At 61.8% G+C, this 19,227-nt stretch overlaps 1 protein-coding gene across 1 annotated transcript in view; it reads left to right on the forward strand.

The window, feature by feature from the left end:
- Positions 1-2,113: 2,113 nt before the first annotated feature.
- The window catches only part of PLXND1 (plexin D1), a 48,502-nt gene continuing 31,388 nt past the window's right edge, over positions 2,114-19,227 (forward strand). The window contains exon 1 of the mRNA XM_069562169.1: positions 2,114-3,584. Coding sequence (XP_069418270.1) covers positions 2,256-3,584 — 1,329 coding nt within the window. The 5' untranslated portion in view covers positions 2,114-2,255. The remainder of the gene's footprint in view (positions 3,585-19,227) is intronic.

Consider the following 19,227-nt stretch of genomic DNA (forward strand, 5'->3'; position numbering starts at 1 on the left):
AAGGCTGAGGAGGATGAGATGGGGCGGGATTTATTCAGAGGGAGGGGAGCCCCGGGGAGGGGGGCGAGGTGCACTGGGGCAGCCCCCGCACCCGTCCCGGGCTGCCCCACAGGTAGCACAGCTAAGTGCTCCCCACCAAGGCTGGAGGTGGGGACATGGGTCTTATCAGGCTGTCTGCTGAGTGGCCTTGAGCCCCGGGGGGTGGGGGATGGGGCCCCAGAAGCAGAACCTCTGGCTTCCTGCGTGGAGTGCTCCCGGCTGGCTGTCAGGGCAGCAGTCAGACCCGTCGGAGGGCTTGGAAAGAGGCAGGCTGACGCGCACATCCTGATGGCAGGAAGCCGGGGCGTTTGGGGAAGTGGGGGCCTGCTATCAGCCTGGCCTTTCCTGTCTGCCCCGTGGGGCCCTAGAAACACCCCCCCCATCCTTCCTTCCTGGCCAGGTGGGAACAGGTGAGGGAGGCTACACTCCCCATCACAGTCTAGACCCAGGCCACCATGTGGGAGCTCCCCCCACCCAGTTCTGAGAGGCTGGAGCTGGCGGACCGGGGCTTTCAAACATCATAGCTCTGCTCCTTAGGAGTTATGTGTCTGGAGCCAGTCCCTCCACCCCTGGGGCCTCAGGCTCTGAATCTGTAAGGTGGGACAGCAATCTGAGCAGCCTCAGAGGTGGCTGCGAGGGCCGAGTGAGTCAGAGTGTGCTTGGTATGGCGTATGGCAGGGGGCGAGCCTTGCCTGGGCACCTGCAGTGGTCAGATGCCACGCGTGTGCGTGCGCCTTGTGCAGGCCCCGTGACCTGTCCTCATCGCTGCCCACTGCTGCCCCCAGTGCCCACCTGCTCCTCCCACGTGAAAGGAGAAGCAAGCCTGGGGCCAGCTTACCTGTGGCTGTGCCCACAAGCAAGCGTGCTAAGTCAGTCCCGTCGTGTCCGACTCCCTGTGACCCCATGGACCGTAGCCCACCAGGCTCCTCTGTGCATGGGATTCTCCAGGCCAGAATACTGGAGTGGGTTGCCATGGCCTCCTCCAAGGGATCTTCCCAGCCCAGGGATCAAGCCCGCCTCTCTTGCACTGGCAGGCGGATTCTTTACCGCTGCACCACCAGGGAAGTCCCAATGTGGCTGATCTTCCCCTAAATTTGGGGGGATTTTAGATCCTCCTAGAGTTCTGAATAAAGTGGGTGGAAGGGCAGCTTCCACCCTGTGGGCCTCCTGGGGCCATCACACAGACCCCCCAACCAGGACCAAGGCCCCACTCTGGGTGCCCTGGGCTCTGCGCGGCCCTGAAATAGTTCCTCTCTGCTTTCCCCTGATCTGTGTGCTGACCCTTGAGTCCAGGCCCCTGCCACTGGTCAAGGCCCCTTCCAGGCTGAAGATCATGGAATCTGAGGGGGTGGTGCCCCTGCCCAGCTGACCTGGGGGTGCCCAGGCCCTGGGCTCTGAGGCCTGGACAGTATATCCTGTGAAAAAGACTGGAGTGTGAGGTGAGGAGAGACCAGGAGGACGGGGATGAGGAGGGTGGACAGAGGTGGACGAGACGGGACAGAGGGCTCCAGGGAGACAGAGGGCCCGAGGGGGCGGGCTCAGAGGGAGCCACCAGGCCAGAGCAGGGGAGGGTGGGTGAAGCAGAGACCAGAAAAAGGAGAGACGGCGCGCACGGAGCTGGGGTGAGGGGCGGGCCACGCAGAGACGGGGAGACGCCGAGAGACATTCAGCGAGAAAGACAGACACAGAGAAAGAGACGGGAGAAAAGAGGAAGGAAAAATGAAGCACAAGAGACAGGCCAAGGCAGCCAACAGGGAGAAGGAACTCAGCAGCCAGCGACGGAGGCGGGGGCAGCTCCGAGTGCCGCGCGAGGGCCGTGCAGGGCGCCGGGCAGCCGACCCACCGACAGCCGAGCGGGAGCCGGCGGGGCGAGGCCCCTGGCCGCCAGGGGCGGGGGGACCCGGGGTGCGTGCGGGAGCGGGGCCCGCGGCCGGGAGGGGGCCCGGGAGGCGGGGCGCGGCCGGGCGGGGCGCGGCGGGGGCGGGGCCCGAGGGCGTGTCCGCGGCGGAGCCGCCCCCGCCCCGCCCCCGAGCTGCGCGGAGCGACGGAGCCGGGCCGGGGCGCCGGGGCCGGGGGCGGCTGGCTGGCTGGCGCGGGCAGGAAGCGCGCCTCGCGGCCCGGGCCCGCCCCCCGCCTCCTGCCGCCTCCGGGCTCCCGGCTCCCGGCCGCGCCGCGCCCCATGCACTCGCCGTGCCGCGCAGCCCGCGCACGCCCGGATGGCTCGTCGCGCCGCGGGCGGCGCACCCCTTAGCGCCCGGGCCGCCGCGGCCAGCCCCCTGCCGCCGCGCCCGCCATTCCGGGCCCCGCAGTGCCCGCCGCCGCCGCCGCCGCTTTGGCTGCTGTTGCTCCTGGGGGCGGCGCGGGTCGGCGCCCTGGAGATCCAGCGCCGGTTCCCCTCGCCCACGCCCACCAACAACTTCGCCCTGGACGGCGCGGCGGGGACCGTGTACTTGGCGGCCGTCAACCGCCTCTACCAGCTGTCGGGCGCCAACCTGAGCCTGGAAGCCGAGGCGGCCGTGGGCCCGGTGGCCGACAGCCCGCTGTGTCACGCCCCGCAGCTCCCGCAGGCCTCGTGCGAGCACCCGCGGCGCCTCACCGACAACTACAACAAGATCCTGCAGCTGGACCCGGGCCAGGGCCTGGTGGTCGTGTGCGGCTCCGTCTACCAGGGTTTCTGCCAGCTGCGGCGGCGGGGCAACATCTCGGCGGTGGCCGTGCCCTTCCCGCCCGCCGCGCCGCCCGCCGCTCCCGTCACGGTGTTCCCCAGCATGCTGAACGTGGCGGCCAACCACCCCAACGCGTCCACCGTGGGGCTGCTCCTGCCACCCGCGGCCGGCGCCGGGGGCAGCCGCCTGCTCGTGGGCGCCACGTACACGGGCTACGGCAGCGCCTTCTTCCCGCGCAACCGCAGCCTGGAGGACCACCGCTTCGAGAACACGCCCGAGATCGCCATCCGCTCCCTGGACGCGCGCGGCGACCTGGCCAAGCTCTTCACCTTCGACCTCAACCCCTCCGACGACAACATTCTCAAGATCAAGCAGGGCGCCAAGGAGCAGCACAAGCTGGGCTTCGTCCGCGCCTTCCTGCACCCTCCCGACCCGCGACCCGGCGCGCAGACCTACGCGTACCTGGCGCTCAACAGCGAGGCGCGCGCGGGCGACAAGGAGAGCCAGGCGCGGAGCCTGCTGGCGCGCATCTGCCTGCCCCGCGGCGCCGGCGGCGACGCCAAGAAGCTCACGGAGTCCTACATCCAGCTGGGCTTGCAGTGCGCGGGTGGCGCGGGCCGCGGCGACCTCTACAGCCGCCTGGTGTCCGTCTTCCCCACGCGCGAGCTGCTCTTCGCGGTCTTCGAGCGGCCGCAGGGGACCCCGGGGGCCCGCGCGGCTCCCGCCGCGCTCTGCGCCTTCCGCTTCGCCGACGTGCAAGCCGCGATCCGCGCCGCGCGCACCGCCTGCTTCGTGGATCCTGCACCCGACGTGGTGGCCGTGCTCGACAGCGTGGTGCAGGGCACTGGGCCGGCCTGCGAGCGCAAGCGCAACATCCAGGTAGGACGCCCAGGCCGCCGGGGCTCGGGGACCGTCCCAGGGCGCCGGCGGGAGGGCGTGCGGGTAACCGGGCAGGTTGTGCAGCTGAGCAGGTCCCACGTGTGAGCGTACCTCGACCCAGATGTGCGTGTATGGGGACCCAAGTGTGAACTCTGCGCCCCAGGTGCTTTTGCGGAGTGCTGGGTGTTGCCCGAGGATACAGGTGTCAGCCGAGGTGGGGGGCACTGGCCTGAATATGGTGTGAGCCCGTTGGGCAGTCCTAGGAGTGCTCCCTTACAGGTGCCCGTGTCTAGGTGTAGGGGCATATCTTCTAAAGAGGCATCTGAAAGACATGTTCTGAAGAGAGGTGGGTGTGCAAGTGAGGGTCGTAGCAGTGGGCTGAGGGCACAGAGTGAGTGCCGTGTCTCCCCAAGGTGTGTTCAGGACTGGCTGTGTGGGCCCCTCAGAGCCGCCTTTGGGAGCTGGCAGATGTGTGCATGGGTGTGGCAGGTGTGTGCCAGGGCCCTGCTGGCGGGGGGTGGGGAGAGGAACAAGCGTGTGCAACAGACCCGCGTGTCACTGAGCTGGGTGACGCGGGAGTGGAGGCAGTCCAATGTGGGCGGCACAGGGACCCTGGCATTTGGGAACCCATCAGTGCTCCAGGGAGGCTGCCGGTTGGCAACAGCACCTTTACTGAGCATTTAGCGTGCACCAGGTGTGGGGTTTCGCCTACTAAGCACATCCCAAGAGCGTGACTCTATGTTCAAGCAGTAGTCCTCTCAAGTAGGCTCTGTTCCCATCCCCGTTTTATGGATGAAGCAACTGAGGCCCAGAGAGGTTGAGTAACTTGCTGCAGATCACACAGCTCAGGAGGAGCAGAGGCGGGATCTGGGTCCAGGCTGTGTGGCCTGGAGCTCAGAGTGTGAGTGTCCGAGGAGGAGTGGAGGGAGGCGAGCAGGACTGTGTGTGTGTGTAGCACCTGAGTGGGAGCTGGAGGGAAGGGGGAGGGTCAGGTACCCCAGCAGAAGAAGGGGAGGCGGCCCAGGCATCTGGGGCTGGGCTTGGCAGGGGCGAGGGGATGTCCAGGCTGGGGGTTCGATATCTCCGTTGATCTGGGGTGAACGTGACTCGAGGGCGCTGGAGGGAATTATGTGGTCCTTAAGGAAGCCAACCAGCAAGGGGTCCCTTCTTCAGGGGGCCCTAGAGGTGGACCCCCGTGCCTTTTCCGCTTTCTCCATCCCCAGCTGAGTCAGGGGACCCCTGGCCGCTCCCCTCGGAAACCTCGACTTCTTCAAGTGCAGAACTCAGCCTTCCCTGGAGAGGACGGGAAGGAGCCCTCCCTGGGGCTGGTCAGCAAGCTGGTCACGAGATGAATTATTCCCCCTGTGGGTGTGCCCAACACTGGAGCTTTGGGAAAACACAAATTCCTTCGCTGCAGCTGGGCTGGCCCCCGCCCTGGCCCCCACCAGTGCCCACCACTTGGCTGGCCGGCTGCCCTGAAAGTGAAGGTCACGGTGGGTGAGCGGGGTGGGCGGACCGGGAGACAACAGCCGCCCAGCGCCGTGCTTGGGACATCCACTCTTCCCCTCCCTGAAACCCTCAAGCTCTGCCGGGCTGTGGGACACAAGCTTTGTGTCCAGGGTGGGTCTCAGAGCTGCAGGAGGGGAATGGGGAGTCTCCCTGATCCCTGGAGGAGAGACCCCGTTGGAAGGGCCTTTCCAGGCCTGCGCGGCCGTCCGGGCCCACGGTGTGAGGCCATCTGTGGGATTCCTCAGGCCGCAGCCTCCCTTCCCCCTCCAGCAGGAGCCGCCCTGGTTCCCACGGTCCCTCGTCCCCAGTCTGGCCTGGCCTGCTGCCGTGAGTCACTCTGCTGAAGGGGGCTGGGGCTTCCCTTTCCTGAGGGGCAGGGCCTCTGCAGGGACACCGCCCCAGGAACAGTGGCCCAGTGCCTCCTTGCCACCCCAGGGCCGATTCTTGGCCCTGCCTGGCACTCTCCCTGTGTCCTCCACACCCCCTTCCCTTCCCTGTGCCCAGCTGTGGGCACAGGCCAGGGCTGCTCCCAGATGTGTGCAGGGTCCCCGGGGGGACAGGCGGCAGTGGGAAGGGCAATGGTTTTTCTCGCCCGCTCCCCCCTTAAAAGCTAAGGATGTGGACTTTGCACACTGGGTTAAATCCTGCTCTTGCTGCTTCCCAGCTGTGTGACCTCGACAAGTGGCTTATCTCTCTGAGGCTTAGTTGCCTCCTCTGTAAAGTGGGGACCTTAGATCACTAAGGATTCAGTTCAGTTCAATTCAGTTTAGTCGCTCAGTCGTGTCTGACTCTCTGCGACCCCATGGACTGCAGCACGCCAGGCCTTCCTGTCTATCACCAACTCCCGGAGCTTGCTTAAACTCATGTCCATTGAGTCAGTGATGCCATCCAACCGTCAACCCTCGTCTCTAAGGATTGATAAGGACCAAATGAGTTAATTTTCAGTATCCAGCACACAACGGGCGCCTGGGGTGTTAGTAGCACGTCTGAGCGTAGTCCTGGACATCAACCAGTGACCTCTCCTGGCTTATTCTGCAACCCTGAAGACCCCGGAAACATTGCCTAAGTCCCTGCGGTGTTACTGGGGCCCAGTGGAGGCTCCCTCACCGTCTGCTCTCGTGGACCGTGCTAGGCGAGCGGAGGCCCGGACACGTGGCCAGGGCGTGGGCGCTGTGATGGGGGAGCTCAGAGGGGCCTCCAGGCCTCTGGGGAGAGTGGTGTCAAAGCACAGGTAGGTGGGTGAACAGGAGTTGGGCTCATAAAGATGGCAGGAGAAGAAGGAAGGGGTCCAGGTCAAGGGTCACAGGTCCAAGGGCCTGGAACGGCAAGGCGGTGCAGGGTGAACAGTGTGCCGGGGCGGGGATTGGGAAGTATGAGCTGGGTCAGAGGGGTAGGCGGGCCTGCCCTCTGCACGGCTGTGTCCTGGGGACACGGGGTAGGGTGTTGGGGGATTCTAAGGGCTTCAGCCAGAGCATCCTATCTGAAGGAGCATCTCAGTTTCCCCGTCTGTAGAATGGGAGTGATAACAAAAGTACCACCCTTCCAGGACTGCGGTGGGATTAAATAAGATGCCACAGGTGAGGCCCCTAGCAGCGTGCTGGGCACAGGTGCTTGCAGTTACTGGGGTTATATTTAGAGGAGCTGGTTTAGAAAGTTGCTAGTTGAGAAGGACAGAGGAAAAGCAGGGTGAGAAGGAAGGAGGCTGGTGCCATCTTGCAGGCAAGTGGGTTCCTCCTGTATTTGCACATATTTCTTAAGCACCTACTGCGTGCTGGGCCCTGTGGCGGACGCTGGGGCAGCCGTGGGGGCAGCCAGCCGGGCCTTGTTCCTGGGGGACGGGTGTGAGCAGCCTGGCGGGCCTGGTCTGAGCGCGTGGAGGGAAGCAGGGGGCTCTGGATGGGTTCGCATGCCCCAGAGGTGGGGACAGACAGGATGGAGGAGGGAGCGGCCCCATCCAGCCCAGCACCGGGGTAGAAAGCGGGGTAGGGGCTAGACAGGTGCCTCTTGGGGAGAGAGTGAGTTCGGTCGGGGGTTGGGGTGAGTACCAGGTGCCTAGAGTCCGTCTCCCTCCCAACCTCTTGGGGCCTGACCGCCGCAGCAGCAGCGGCCTCGGTGAGGCTGACCACAGGGGCCAGGACCCTGGTCTCCCATCTCCTCTCCAGGGATGTCTGACCCCCAAGCCAGGTGGCTCCTCCAGACCTGTGGATACCCGACCCTCATGCTCTTTCCTTTGGGGCCTGGAACTCCAGAGCCCCGGTTGGGGTGGCCTTGGACATTCCAGCTCCTCTCCTGGCAGGCTCTGCCCCTTGCCCGCCACCTTGAAGACAACGAAGAGGTGGGGAACCTTGGCCCCCAGGCTTCAGAGGCCCTCAGCTTTGTCACTGATTGTTTTGGGCGTATTTGGGTCTTTGGACTATTCTGAGAAAGTGAGGGAGGGAATGAGCCTGCATCGCGTGTAGATAGGATCCCTTCCCTCACTTCGTGAATGCGGTTTGAAAGTGGGACAGGAGGTCGCCTCGTGCTGTCATTGGGGAAACTGAGGCACAGAGCCGCCCAGCATGGCGAGGGCAGGCTGAGTCCAGCTCCCTTCCCTGGGTCTTTCCCTTCAACCTTTGAATGACCGAAAGTTCGTGTTTTTAAATCAAAAAGAAAACCAACCGGGAAATGTCAATGCTGCATTTTCAAGGTGTCTTTTTATAGTAAAGGTGGAAAAAAATTGCTCAGGCAGTTTTAAACTGGCATGCAGTGGGTGGGTGCCCGTTGTCAAGAAGGCGTTTTCTGAGCCGATTTAGGGGCTGAAATACAGGGTGGAGGTGGAGGGAGATAAGCTTGCAAGATGGCTTTCCATTTGGAGTTGGGCTGGAGGCTGGGAGTGAGCTCCCCGTAGTCAAGGGTATGAGCAGAGACACTGGGTGGGATTTAGGATGGGGTTCCAGTGGGGTTGGCAGAATGACCTTCTAGCCTAGAAAGACAGACAGGTTCCTCGGCCAGGAGATGGTTACCATCCCTCTCTGCCCAGGGCACGTCATCAGTCTTGACCGCCAGGTACATTAGGGTAAAGCTGATGGTGACTCGTCTTCCTCCTGCCTGTAAGCTGTGTGACCCAGGGTAAGTCATGTACCTTCTCTGGGCTCCATGCATTCTCCTGGTCAAATGGAACAGTGTCTCCTCCTGAACTGAAATCTCACATGAAGCACTCAGGCCATGGCAGGTGGAGGTACTGGTACCAGGAGAAGAGAAATCCCTCTGGGAAAAGTGTGCTCAGTGTATGGAATAGCCACTGGGAAAGGGAGCACTCAGAGGCGGGAGGAGATGGGCCAAACCAGGCCCTGCAGGTGAGCGGGGTGTGGGGTGGTGGGGAGAGAGGGGAGTGTCAGGTGTCCCCCAGCCCAAGCTCCCTGGTGGTAGGCACACCCCAAAATAAACCAGGCCTGGCATCACCACTGCTATTCGTGGTGCAGGCGCTGCGTGTCTGGTGGGCCTGAGGGGTGTGTGGATGGCTCTTTGGGGCTGAATAGGAACCATGGCTGCGTTCCTGGTTCTGAGAAGAAAGCTCTGCGGGCCCTTCAGAGGCATCAGTGTGTTTGTTCTCACAGCCCCCGCCCCCAGCCTGTGAGGGAGGGAGTGCTGTTATCCCCACTTTACAGATGGGAAAACTGAGGCCCAGGGTCTCACACATCTGGTTAACAGAGTAGGGTCTGCAGACTGGCTGGCTGGCTGGCTCTGGAGTCCGCGGTGGATGTCCTCCCGTGTTAGCTGTGGGCTCTCAGCTGGGGGTCTGCAGTTACCCCCGCACCCCAGGGAAATTTGGGAGGGCCTCTGTGTTGACATGAAACGCCCTCTGTGACAGCACCTCCCAGCTGACCCCAGATGGAAGCCAAGAGCCGCCGCGGCAGTGACTCAGTTCCTGGGCAGCGTGATGCTGGTGAGGATGTCTGCAGAGGCCAGGCCACAAGTTGGGGGCTGGGGGTTGCTGATCGGGTCTCCTAGAGGAAGTGAGGGCATCAGGGAAGGTGCCTGGTAACACTCATCTCTGAGAAGGGGATTGTTTGTTAGCCCTGGCCCTTTGGGTGCGTGAGTGAGAGGTGTGGTCGGTTTGAGTGACTTGACAGCTGCTTTCCGCCCTGACCGCAGGCCTGGATGGTGCTGTGTCCTGGGGCAGGGCAGTGCTTCAGGGTCTGGAGTTCACTAGGAAGGTGGAGGGTACGTCGCTGCCCCTGCCACGCCCAAACCCGTGGACAGACTGGTGCAGACTCCCTGGATGCAAATCCTGCCTCTGCACCTCCTCCCTATGGCCTCCAGCTAGTCACCCTCCTCCTCCCAGCCTGTACTTCCCCATCTGTAAAGTGGGCTCGGCTGTCAACGAGAACAGGGCTGCCTGGAGTCCAGTGGAGGCCGAGCATGCGTCGGCTCGGGCCCTGCAGAATCTGCCTCTACAGGAGTCTGACTTGCCCGCGGCCGCGGCTGGTGGATTTCATGGAGATGAAGGAAGCAGGCCGGGTTCTGGGTTCTGGTTGCCAGAGGGTAGAGAGCAGATGCAGCGTGTACAGAAGAGGAGCCTGAGGGACCCCCTCCCCGTTCTGGGCCTCGGTTTCCCAGCCTGAACTGGGCTGCGGGGTGGCCAGAAAGCCCTCACTGTGCCGCCAGAGCCTCTGTCAGCAGCAGCATGGTTACTATTCCCCTATTATTGTTGCTTCCTGGGAACTGATTTTCTGTTGGGCACTTCGTGAAATTGCATGTGATGTGTATCTTTTAACCCTGCCAGAAACAGAATGGGGTTAGGATTACCCCCAGGCTACAGAAAGGGAAAACAGAGGCCCAGAGAGGGAAAGTGACTTGCCTGAGGTCACACAGCGGTGGAGCAGGTATTGGGCTTCAGAGTCCGCGCTCATCGCCTTCCCTTCTTGTTTGCTCTGAAAATGCTGACCTGATGGGTGTGAGCCACAGAGGCCCTCAAGGTCACGGTGAGAAGGGGTAGGTGGGTCCCTCATGAAGGTGAAGGACCTGAGACCCAGGGACGTCCTTCCCCTGCTGGGGCTGTGGCGAGAACTCCCGTGCCCAGCATGGTCCCAGGCTGGGACCAGGTCCCCTGGGTGCGGGGCTCCTGACCCCATGATGACAGCCGTCTCCAACTTCGCCCACCAGAGCCCAGACCTCCCAGGCAACATGCCCTGCCTGTCTGCGCTCCTGGTGGAGGGTGCTCTGGAGTGTGGCAGGGAGGGGGGCTCAGCTCTGTTACCTGGAAGCCCCTCAAAAGAGATGAATCAGCCCCTGCCTCTGTCCTCCAGGAGCCCCCAGATGGTCTGGCAGGAGATCAAGACAGGAGGTAGAACACCCAAGCCAGAGCTGCATGCTGACCAGCCTCCTCTGAGGCAGTCAGGGAGGGCTTCCTGGAGGAGGGGATATTGCAGCAGAGCCTTTGACGGATAGGGCTGGAGGATGCCTTCCAGGCAGAGGGCCTGGCTGGGGCAGAGGTCCAGAGAGGCAGCAGAACACCGCCTGGGTAGCTGGCAGAGATGAAGCTGAGAAGTCTGTGAGGCCTGGGGTGCAGGCCAAGGGTCTGGACGCTGTCCTGTGGGCTGCGAGGAGCCAGCAAGGCCTTGGGGAAAGAGTGAGACACAAGCGGTCTGGCTCTGGAGCAGACCCAGCGCTGTCTGCCCTGCATCAGTCCTGCCTGGAGCCGGCAGGAGCCCCCACTGGGGCTGGACCAGGTGACTCCTGAGGGCCCACTGGCTCTGCCAGTGGCGTGGGGGTCGCTATGGAAACCAGCTGGTCCCCGCGTGGGCACAGGCCCGGGAAGTCTCCTAGCGCCGGCCGCATGGATGTGGATCCCGGCTGTCCCCAGAGCTTGGCCGCTTCCCTTTTCTCCAAAGCCCGTGTTGGGCCAGGGCTGAGCCCAGCAGGCCACCTGGAAGGACCCCGAGCCGCCCACTCTCTCCAGCAGCCCTGGGTCCCGGTGTGATGCCAGTGCTCCTGCGATCGGCTGGGCCAGCAAGGCTCGCCCCGCCCCGTCCACCATCCGTCACCCTGAAATTCAATAAATCATGCGCTGCGGGAGGGAGGAAGCTTGCAGCTCCATTACGAGGCCCCACGAGGCCCCGGTGGGGCGTTAATCACGGAACGCTTCTGCTCTGATCGGTAAATAATGAGGGAGCGGGCCGTGGGCAGAGGCCTTGAAGCGGAGGCCGGGCCAGTAACAGAACTCAGCCACCATCAGCGCTTACCTCCACCCCCAGCCCCTCTCAGAACCCTCCACTGTCTGTGGTGGAGGCGGTCATCTCCTTGATGGGCCCCAGTTTCCCCAGCTCACAACCCAGGGCCTTTCCAGCTCCACGCAGCCAAATTCCCAGCAGCTGTTGGTGGTCTGCAACAGAGCAGGGGGGTGGCGGGACTGTGGGGTTCCGGAGCCAGCCTGCCTAGGTGTGAGGCTCACGTCCGGCTCTTCAGGCTGTGTGACCCAGGGCAAGTCACTTGACCTCTCTGTGCCTCAGCTTCCTTTTCTATAAAGTAGCAGTAGCAAGTGAGGATCTGGTGAGGGTTCCATGAGGTTCTCCGGACAGAGGTCTCTGCACACGGGAAACCATCTCTGCTTTCTCTTGTTGTGTTACCCGTGCTATTGCGTTGCTGTAGTTGTAAAGCTGTCCCTTCTCCGTTGAGAGTCGGCCCCTGGACTGGGATGCTGGCAGCTAGAGAGAAGGGACACGTCTCCGTGTCTCCAGCACATGGGACCCAGCCCAGAGATGTTTGCTCAGGGCCCCCCCCCGCCCAACTGCCCTGGGCTGCGGTCACAAGCCGTTGTAAGATGACTCTGGGACCCAGGCCAGCACCCCGGAGGATGGGGAGGAGGGTGTGAGTTCCAGCCTCCAGGCCCCCTCAGCCCCTGGAGGAGGAGAGCCCAGCGTCCCCAGGAGAGACAGCTGCTCCCAGCTCCTCCTGGCCCTCGTCCCTTCAGGGGAAGGAGTGGGGACCCAAACCCGTCCCCCCAGGGCGAGGAGCTGCCCCGCCCCCACTGGCGAACCATCCACCCCCCCCACCCCCGCCCAAACCCTGCAAGCCCCCGCCCCCGCCACTTTGGCCTGAATCCTGGCTGCCCATCCCGTCCTGGGCTCCTCTGGGACCCAGGGGGAGGGCTGGAAACGCGGCCAGGCTGGGCCGGAATGAGAAACAGCTTCGAGAAGGGGGAGCTGGGTGTCCAGGGGGCCGCGTCCAGCTAACAAAACAAGGGCTGCTTGAGTCAGCGGCCGCGGCGGCAGTTCCCAGGCAGGCCCCGGGTGAGAGCGGCACGGATGGTCCAGCCTCTGATGCTCGACTTCAGGGAGTGGGGGAGCAGCTGCTCCTGGGGGGGCCCTCCTGTCCTCGAGCATCCTGGTCTCTGCCCGGTGGCCTGCAGAACTAATTGGGAACGTAGCCACCCCCTAGGATTGGGGGCTGCTGTGAGCTGAGCCTCTATGGCGGGTGCAGGGCCTATCCCCATTTCACAGATGAGGACTCGGAAGCTCAGTGAGGGTGGGGCAGCCCACAGGGAGTTGAGAGACTTGGCACTTCAGGAGCCTCAGTTTCTCTGCCTGTTAAATGGGAACACGCTGGGAGAGTGTGCTTAGCGCCTGCACATGGCAAGTCAGCAGTGTGGCCCAGCCTCTGACCCCAGCCTGGGGCCATCCCTTCAGACTGGCAGGTCAGGGGTGCCTGTTGTGGGTGGGTGGACATGTGGTGCTCAGGGTGGCCCGGCTGGCTGGTCCGCACAGCCCTTGACGCTGGGTGACCCACCTGCTCCAGAGGTCAGGGGGTCGGGAGACCGAGGCAGGCCTCGCGGAAGCTTGGAAGGGTGCGTGCAAGCTGCTGTGCCTGTTGCCACTGGCCGGTTTTTCCTGCCTGATTCAGGCCAGGTCAGGATAACCGCACCGCGTGTCCTAAGGGAGCCTCTGCCCACTCTGTGCCTCAGTTTCCCCAGCTTTCCCCCTGGGCTCAGAGCCAGGCCTCCTGACTGACTTGTCCTCTGGCCTGGTTGGCTGTTCTTTCCCACCCTGCCCCGCACGCCCCCCGCCCCAGGAAGTGAGCATCTTGACTGCCAACGGGGAGGTGCTGGTATTTCCTCTCTTGGCGGCAGGCAGCCTCCTCCTTGGTGTGGGGGCTGTTGCCAGAGCCCCCCCCAGCCAGCCCCCCAAGAGCTGGATCTGTTCTACCCCCTCCCAGGGCCCGCACACAGTAGCCCAGCTTTTCCATGCCTCAGTTTACCCTCTATGGAGGGTCACTCAATGGGGTTGTGTCCCGGGAGGCCTCTCAGGCTGACGTGGCTGGGAGGAGTTTGGGTTTGAGGGTCACAGGGGTGGCTTCCAACCTGGAGCCGACCGGTGCCCTCGGAGGCCTCAAGGACCTTTCCCTTTAACCGCAGAGCTTCGGAGGAAGCTTGGGAGAGATGTTGCTCAGCTGAGCTCTGCAGGAAGCAGCGTTCAGTGCGTGCCCTGTTTCTAGGCCTGCCTTTTGAGGGTGTGTGTGTGTGTGTGTGTGTGTGGTGTGTGTGTGGTGTGTGTCTGTGTGTTGGTCGCTCACTAACTTTGCAGCCCTGCAGATTGTAGCCCTCCAAGGTCCTCTGTCCATGGACTTCTCCCGGCGAGAGTACTGGACCTCCGCTGCTACCCTGCTGGGCCCTGCTGGCTCCTGCTTCTCCAGTCTTGTTCAGTGTGCACCCTCCCAGGCCCACACTGAGGGAGAAGGAGCCGTGGGGACAGGGGCTGAGGGGAGCCACAGGGGGCAGGCCAGGTGCACCAGGGCTTTGAGGGCCCGGGAGCAAAATTTGGGTTTATGTTCAGGGCACTGGGGAGCCACTGAAGGCTGTAGAGCTGTGGGAGGGGCACCACCTGCTTTGCATTTTTTCATTTGTTTTCCGATGGCCACGCAGCTGGGCACATGGGATTTTAGTTCCCTGACCAGGGATTGAACTCGTGCCGCCTACAGTGGGAGCTCAGAGTCTTAACCACTGGACCACCAGGAAGGTCCCTCTTTTTTTTTTTTAAAAAAAAAACTGATTTAGTTATTCATCTGCATCGGGTCTTGGTCTCAGCACATGGGCTCTTTCTTGCTTCATCCGGGATTTTTTGTTGCAACACACGGACTCCATAGTGTGGTACTTAGACTCAGTAGCTGCAGTGTGTGGGCTTAGCTGCTCTGCAGCATATGGTATCTTACATCCCTGACCAGGGATCGAACCTGCGTCCTCTGCATTGCAAGGTGGGTTCTGAACCAGTGGACCCCCAAGGATGTCCCATCGTTTTTTTTTCTTAAACAACTTTTTAGTTCAGAATACCTTTAGGTTTACAGGAAGTTATAAAGACAGTACGGATAGTTCCTGCGTACCCTTCCCTTGGGTGCTAGTGGTAAAGAACCCGCCTGCCAATGCAGGAGACATAAGAGACACAGGTTTGATCCCTGGATTGCGATGATCCCATGGAGGAGGGCATGGCAACCCACTCCAGTGTTCTTGCCCGGAGAATCCCATGGACAGAGGAGCCTGGGGGGCTGCAGCCCATGGGGTCACACTGAGTCGGACACAACTGAAGCAACGACACACGTTGCATATGGTGCTTTGCAGTTGTGAAGGCTCCTTCTGGCTGCTGTGTCAGAGTTGGGGAGGGTCTCGGTCCAGCCCCCAGCCCCCTGTGATGAGCGCAGGCCCCCCTGCTGCCTGCTCTTCACGCCCCAAAGTGATCGTGTTCTTTCAGCTCCTCGGCAGTGAAACCTCACCTTCCTGGGATCAGGGTTCGATAGCAATCAGAAACCTCGAGGCAGGAAGGTACCCCCCATTTCCCAGACACAGAGGCCCCACAGCTAGTGTCCTCTACACTGGGGGCGGAACAGCCGGGGTTTGTAGTCGGCTGTTGACGCCTCATCCTCCTTGGAGCCACCTGCCGTGGGGCTGAGGTTTGGTGGGGTCTGCAGGCAGGAGGCGGGAGGCCTGAGAAGCAGGCTCTGGATGCTCCTGTTCCACTGGCTTCCTGGGGAGAAAAAGTCAACACAATTACAGTTGGTAGTGAAATCAATATGTCAGCGCTCTAATGTGAGAGTGGGCAGAGCTGAGCTTTGGCCCCGGGAGGCAGCCAGCCAGCCTGGGAAGGGAGGGAGTGTTCCACTCTCCTGGAAAAGAGCTGAGGCCAGCAGCCGCCTGCTGCTCATCCCATTTTCGAGAGGGATAAACTGAGGTTCTCAGAGGAACCAGAAGTAGCAGCCAGGTGCTGCCTGGCCCCAAAGACCTGTGTTGTCACACACACCATCGACATACAGTTGACTCGTGTTTTTCCTTCAGTTCAACAGCACCCAGCATGGGCGGTGTTGTTCTCAGTATTTCTGCTTGGCAAAGAAGCAGCTGAATACAGTCATTCACACTTTAGTGAAAGCGAGTTTCCTTTCTTTAGTTAAACCCAGAGCACAGTCTCCTCCCTAAAGGAGCTCATGGAGGAATCAAAGTGGTGAGCAGCACAGAGGAGGGGAGAGGTGTTTTTTTTTTTTTTTTTAGCTGCATCTTGAAGGCGGGCTGAAAGCTTGCTGCTTGGGCGCACCCAGCAAAGGGAGCAGCAAGGGTCAGGACTAGAGGGCCAAGGGGGGGTCAGGGGCTCAGAGGTTTGGGAGGGCGTTGGTTGCTGAAGGAGCAGCATTATGAAGGTTCAGCCGCCCTGGGAGGAAAGTGTGGCCACATTTGAGAAAGGGCAGAGACTAGTGTGGTGGGAGCCAGGGGCGAGGCAGAGAGAGAAGTGAGACTCCAGGCTGGAGCCGCCGGAGGAGCCAGCTCACCCAGGCCTTGAGTGCCAGCTTGACCCAGGGTGGCCAGGAGCCAGGGAGGGGCTGGCCAGTCCTGTGCTGGGAAGGTGGCCCCCATGGGTTGGAGGAGGCCGCCGTGGGCGCCCAGCCCTCTCCTTGCACTGGGGAATTGGTGTTGTGAAAGGCCAAGGCCGAGTGAGACTCGAAGGCGGGCCGGTGCTGACGGAGGAATTTCAGGCCATGTCACAGGGTCAGGGCAGGCGGTATTTTGGACCTTGGAGCCGCCTGCCACCCCTTGGAGACCGAGTTCAGCTGAGGCCACACTTGGGACTGCCGGCCGCCAGGTCCCCGGAGCCCGCCGACCCCCTCTCCCGGGCCGTATCCCCCCAAGAGCAGAGGCCTCGCTTGCCTACCCACTGGACGTGCGTGTCCAGCTTCCGTTTTCGAGGCAGTTGAAGCCTTGTGATTTCCCCTGGCGGCTGGGGAGCCAGCCTCCCCCTCAGATCACAGATCGTGCAGTGAGCAGCCAATGGGTGACTTCTCCTTTAAACTTTTTTTTTTAAAATTTTATTTTTAGGATAAGGAAAAAAAAAGTCAGAGGAAAGGCTTTTTAGAGAATTCCTCCGGTGCAGAATTAATGGCTCTGCACTTTGGGGCGGGCAGGCTAGTCAGATTCCCAGGCTGCCCTGCCTGGCCCTCTCTGCCACCCTGGCCCGCAAATCACCCTGGTCCATGCGGTTCCCAGGACCCCCCACCCTGCTGGACCGGGGACCCACATCTCGGAAAACCCCAAAGGTGTCCCCCGGGCCTCCCAGGTGGCCCTTCCTGCCCCCCTGCCACCCCCAGAATGCAGGGAGGAAGCTTGCGTCCCCTGGGCCAGGGTTTGCAATGTTAATTTTAGAACAACGTAGTATTTAATGACGCCCGTCATCCGTATCCAGGAAAGAGAAGTTACGCAATCCCTGGGGAAGGCGTCCTCGTGAAGGTCTGGGGCCCAGGTGCCCACTTTCCTGGTTGCTCGCCGCCTTACCTGTTCCCTGCAGCCCTGGGAAGGGAAGTGGGCCCTGGGAAGAGGAGCAGGCCGCCGCCTTCCAGGGCCGTCCCCCAACTCAGACCCCGCGATGAACACAGAGGATGAGTCAGGTCCGAAGCTGGAAGATGAGGAGCGAAAAGTGATAAGACAGTGTGGGCGGCGGCATCCGAGGCCGAGGGACTGACACGTGCAACGGCCCTGGGGCAGGACCCAGCTTGGACCGAGGGGCAGAGACAAGGCCCGTGGCTGGAGTGGAGGGGGGAGGGTAAGGGACGGGCCCCGGCTCCTCAGGCCCCTGGGAGGGGTATGAGGGAGGTTTAGGATGTGAGGCTTATTCTCAGTATCGCATCAACCATCAGAGAGGGATGGTTTGAGACCTCTCTGCAGAGGAGCGCTCCGCACCTTTACAGGGCTTGCTCGGCACCTCTGTTCCGGGGGAAATGTTGAGGACAGGGTCAGCCCAGAGAGCAGGGGCCAGCCAGGAGAGCCTCCTTTATGGGAAGACGGCTGTCTTGAGGTGGTCCCAGGGGTCCAGGTGAGAAAGCTTCTGAGGCAGGCATGATTTACCCCTAAATTCCACTTGGTAACAGTCATGTCAGGGGCCATCACGTGTGAAACAGCAGTAGTGTCAGTTCACACTTCCGGGGCGTTGACCGTGGGCCACGCTGCATGCTGGCGCTCCACAGTGAACTGTCTGATCCACGTGCCTGTGAGGGGGGCGCTGGAGATGCACCAGTGTTGGTTTTTTTTTAAGGTTTTTGAAAAGTTGTTCATGTCTCTAGTTCTGGCTGTGCTGGGCCTTCACTGTTGCGCGCGGGCTTTCTGAAGCCCGTTGCAGTGCTGGGGCTTTGCGTTGAGGTGGCTTCTCTTGTTGCGGAGCTCAGGCTCTGGACTACAGACAAGTTCAGTAGTTGGGCCGCATGGGCTCCGTTGCTCCGAAGTGTCTGGGGCCTTCCCAGTCTAGGGATCGAACATGTGTCACCTGCATTGGCAGGCAGATTCGAAACCACTGGACTTACCCGCGAAGTCCCAGATGCACCCACTTCACAGCTTGGTAAACTGAGGCTTGGGAGTGACGTGACTTGCTCAGGTCGCCCCTAACTCTCCTGCAGAAGGCCACCCCGTGGTGGGTTGTGGCCCCGGGGCCCTCCCCAGCCCCACCTCATCTCTGGGCTCAGGGCTCAGCTGTGTTTATTTTTCCAAGAATGAAGGACCTGGTATTCATGGTTTGCTTTTGAACACTAGCAGAGATTGTGTACAAAACCCATGTGGGCACATCACTGGCAGCTTCAGCATGCAGGAAAGCACAGGTAAGGGAGGAAAGCTTCTCTCTGAAGCCGTGCCATAAAGCCAGTCCTGCCGGCTTTAGTGCTGGTGGCCTCACGTCACAGCCGGTGACCTGGAGCGGGCCATGTCCCCGCTGAGCCTCAGTTACCCCATCTGTGACATGGGATCTCAGAGCGGGGCCAGGATTCAGCAAACCACAGGCCTGGTGCAGGGTCCGTTCCCAGCAAGCGTGGCCTGTGATGCGTGTGCTGCCGTGACTGGTGACGTTTATGTGCCCCTCTTACCAGAAAGGCCCCCTGACGCCCTGTGAGTTTTCTCAGCCAGAGTCTCCTTCTTCGCCATCAGTGTAGGTCTGTGGTGTCGCCCGGGCTGGGCCGTCCCTGCCGGGTGGTGCACGCCATCCTGTCTGCCCCTGCCATCCACTCTCCCAGACCACCCTGTGTCCACATCCTGGTGGATCTGCACAGTTGCCTTCTCAGAGGCACTTCCTGGAGGCCTGTGTTGTATTTTTGTGCAAATTGCAAAAGAAACCTTCAAAAGATCATCCTGTCCCTGTGAGCTGGGGCTGATGTGGATGCCAGGAGTGTGCATTTGGGCACCCCTGGCCTCGACTTGCCCATCTGTAACATGAGCAGATGAAGGGATGTGTGTTGGGGCCTCAGTTTGGAGAGGCCTCAACCTTTGTCTAGTAACCTGTTGGGAAGCTGGGGGGTGGGGGTTGCTGGGGTCAGAGCAGGAATCTGGCGGAGGGGAGAAAAACCCCACGGTTGCTATGGAGACCCAGCCAGACAGGATGGACACCTCTTGGGTATCAGGAGGTAAGTTGGGGCAGAGGTTGCCTCCCTCACATGACCCTTCCTGGCCAGCTCCTGTGTACCTGGGACGGACCCCTCTGCTAGGGGCAGCTCCATGACTGAAACCAAGGGCAGGGGTTGACCTGGGCTCGGAGACGTGGTCCTGCTTGCATCGGGGCCTGAGCCCAGCGCAGAGCAGGAGCAGGACTTTGAAACCTCGGAGGCGGCGGCCGGAGGTTCCGGCTGGCCGCGGGGGGCTGGGAGCTGC

This window comes from Ovis canadensis, chromosome 19 (genome assembly GCF_042477335.2).
Source record: "Ovis canadensis isolate MfBH-ARS-UI-01 breed Bighorn chromosome 19, ARS-UI_OviCan_v2, whole genome shotgun sequence".
Lineage (NCBI taxonomy): Eukaryota > Metazoa > Chordata > Mammalia > Artiodactyla > Bovidae > Ovis > Ovis canadensis.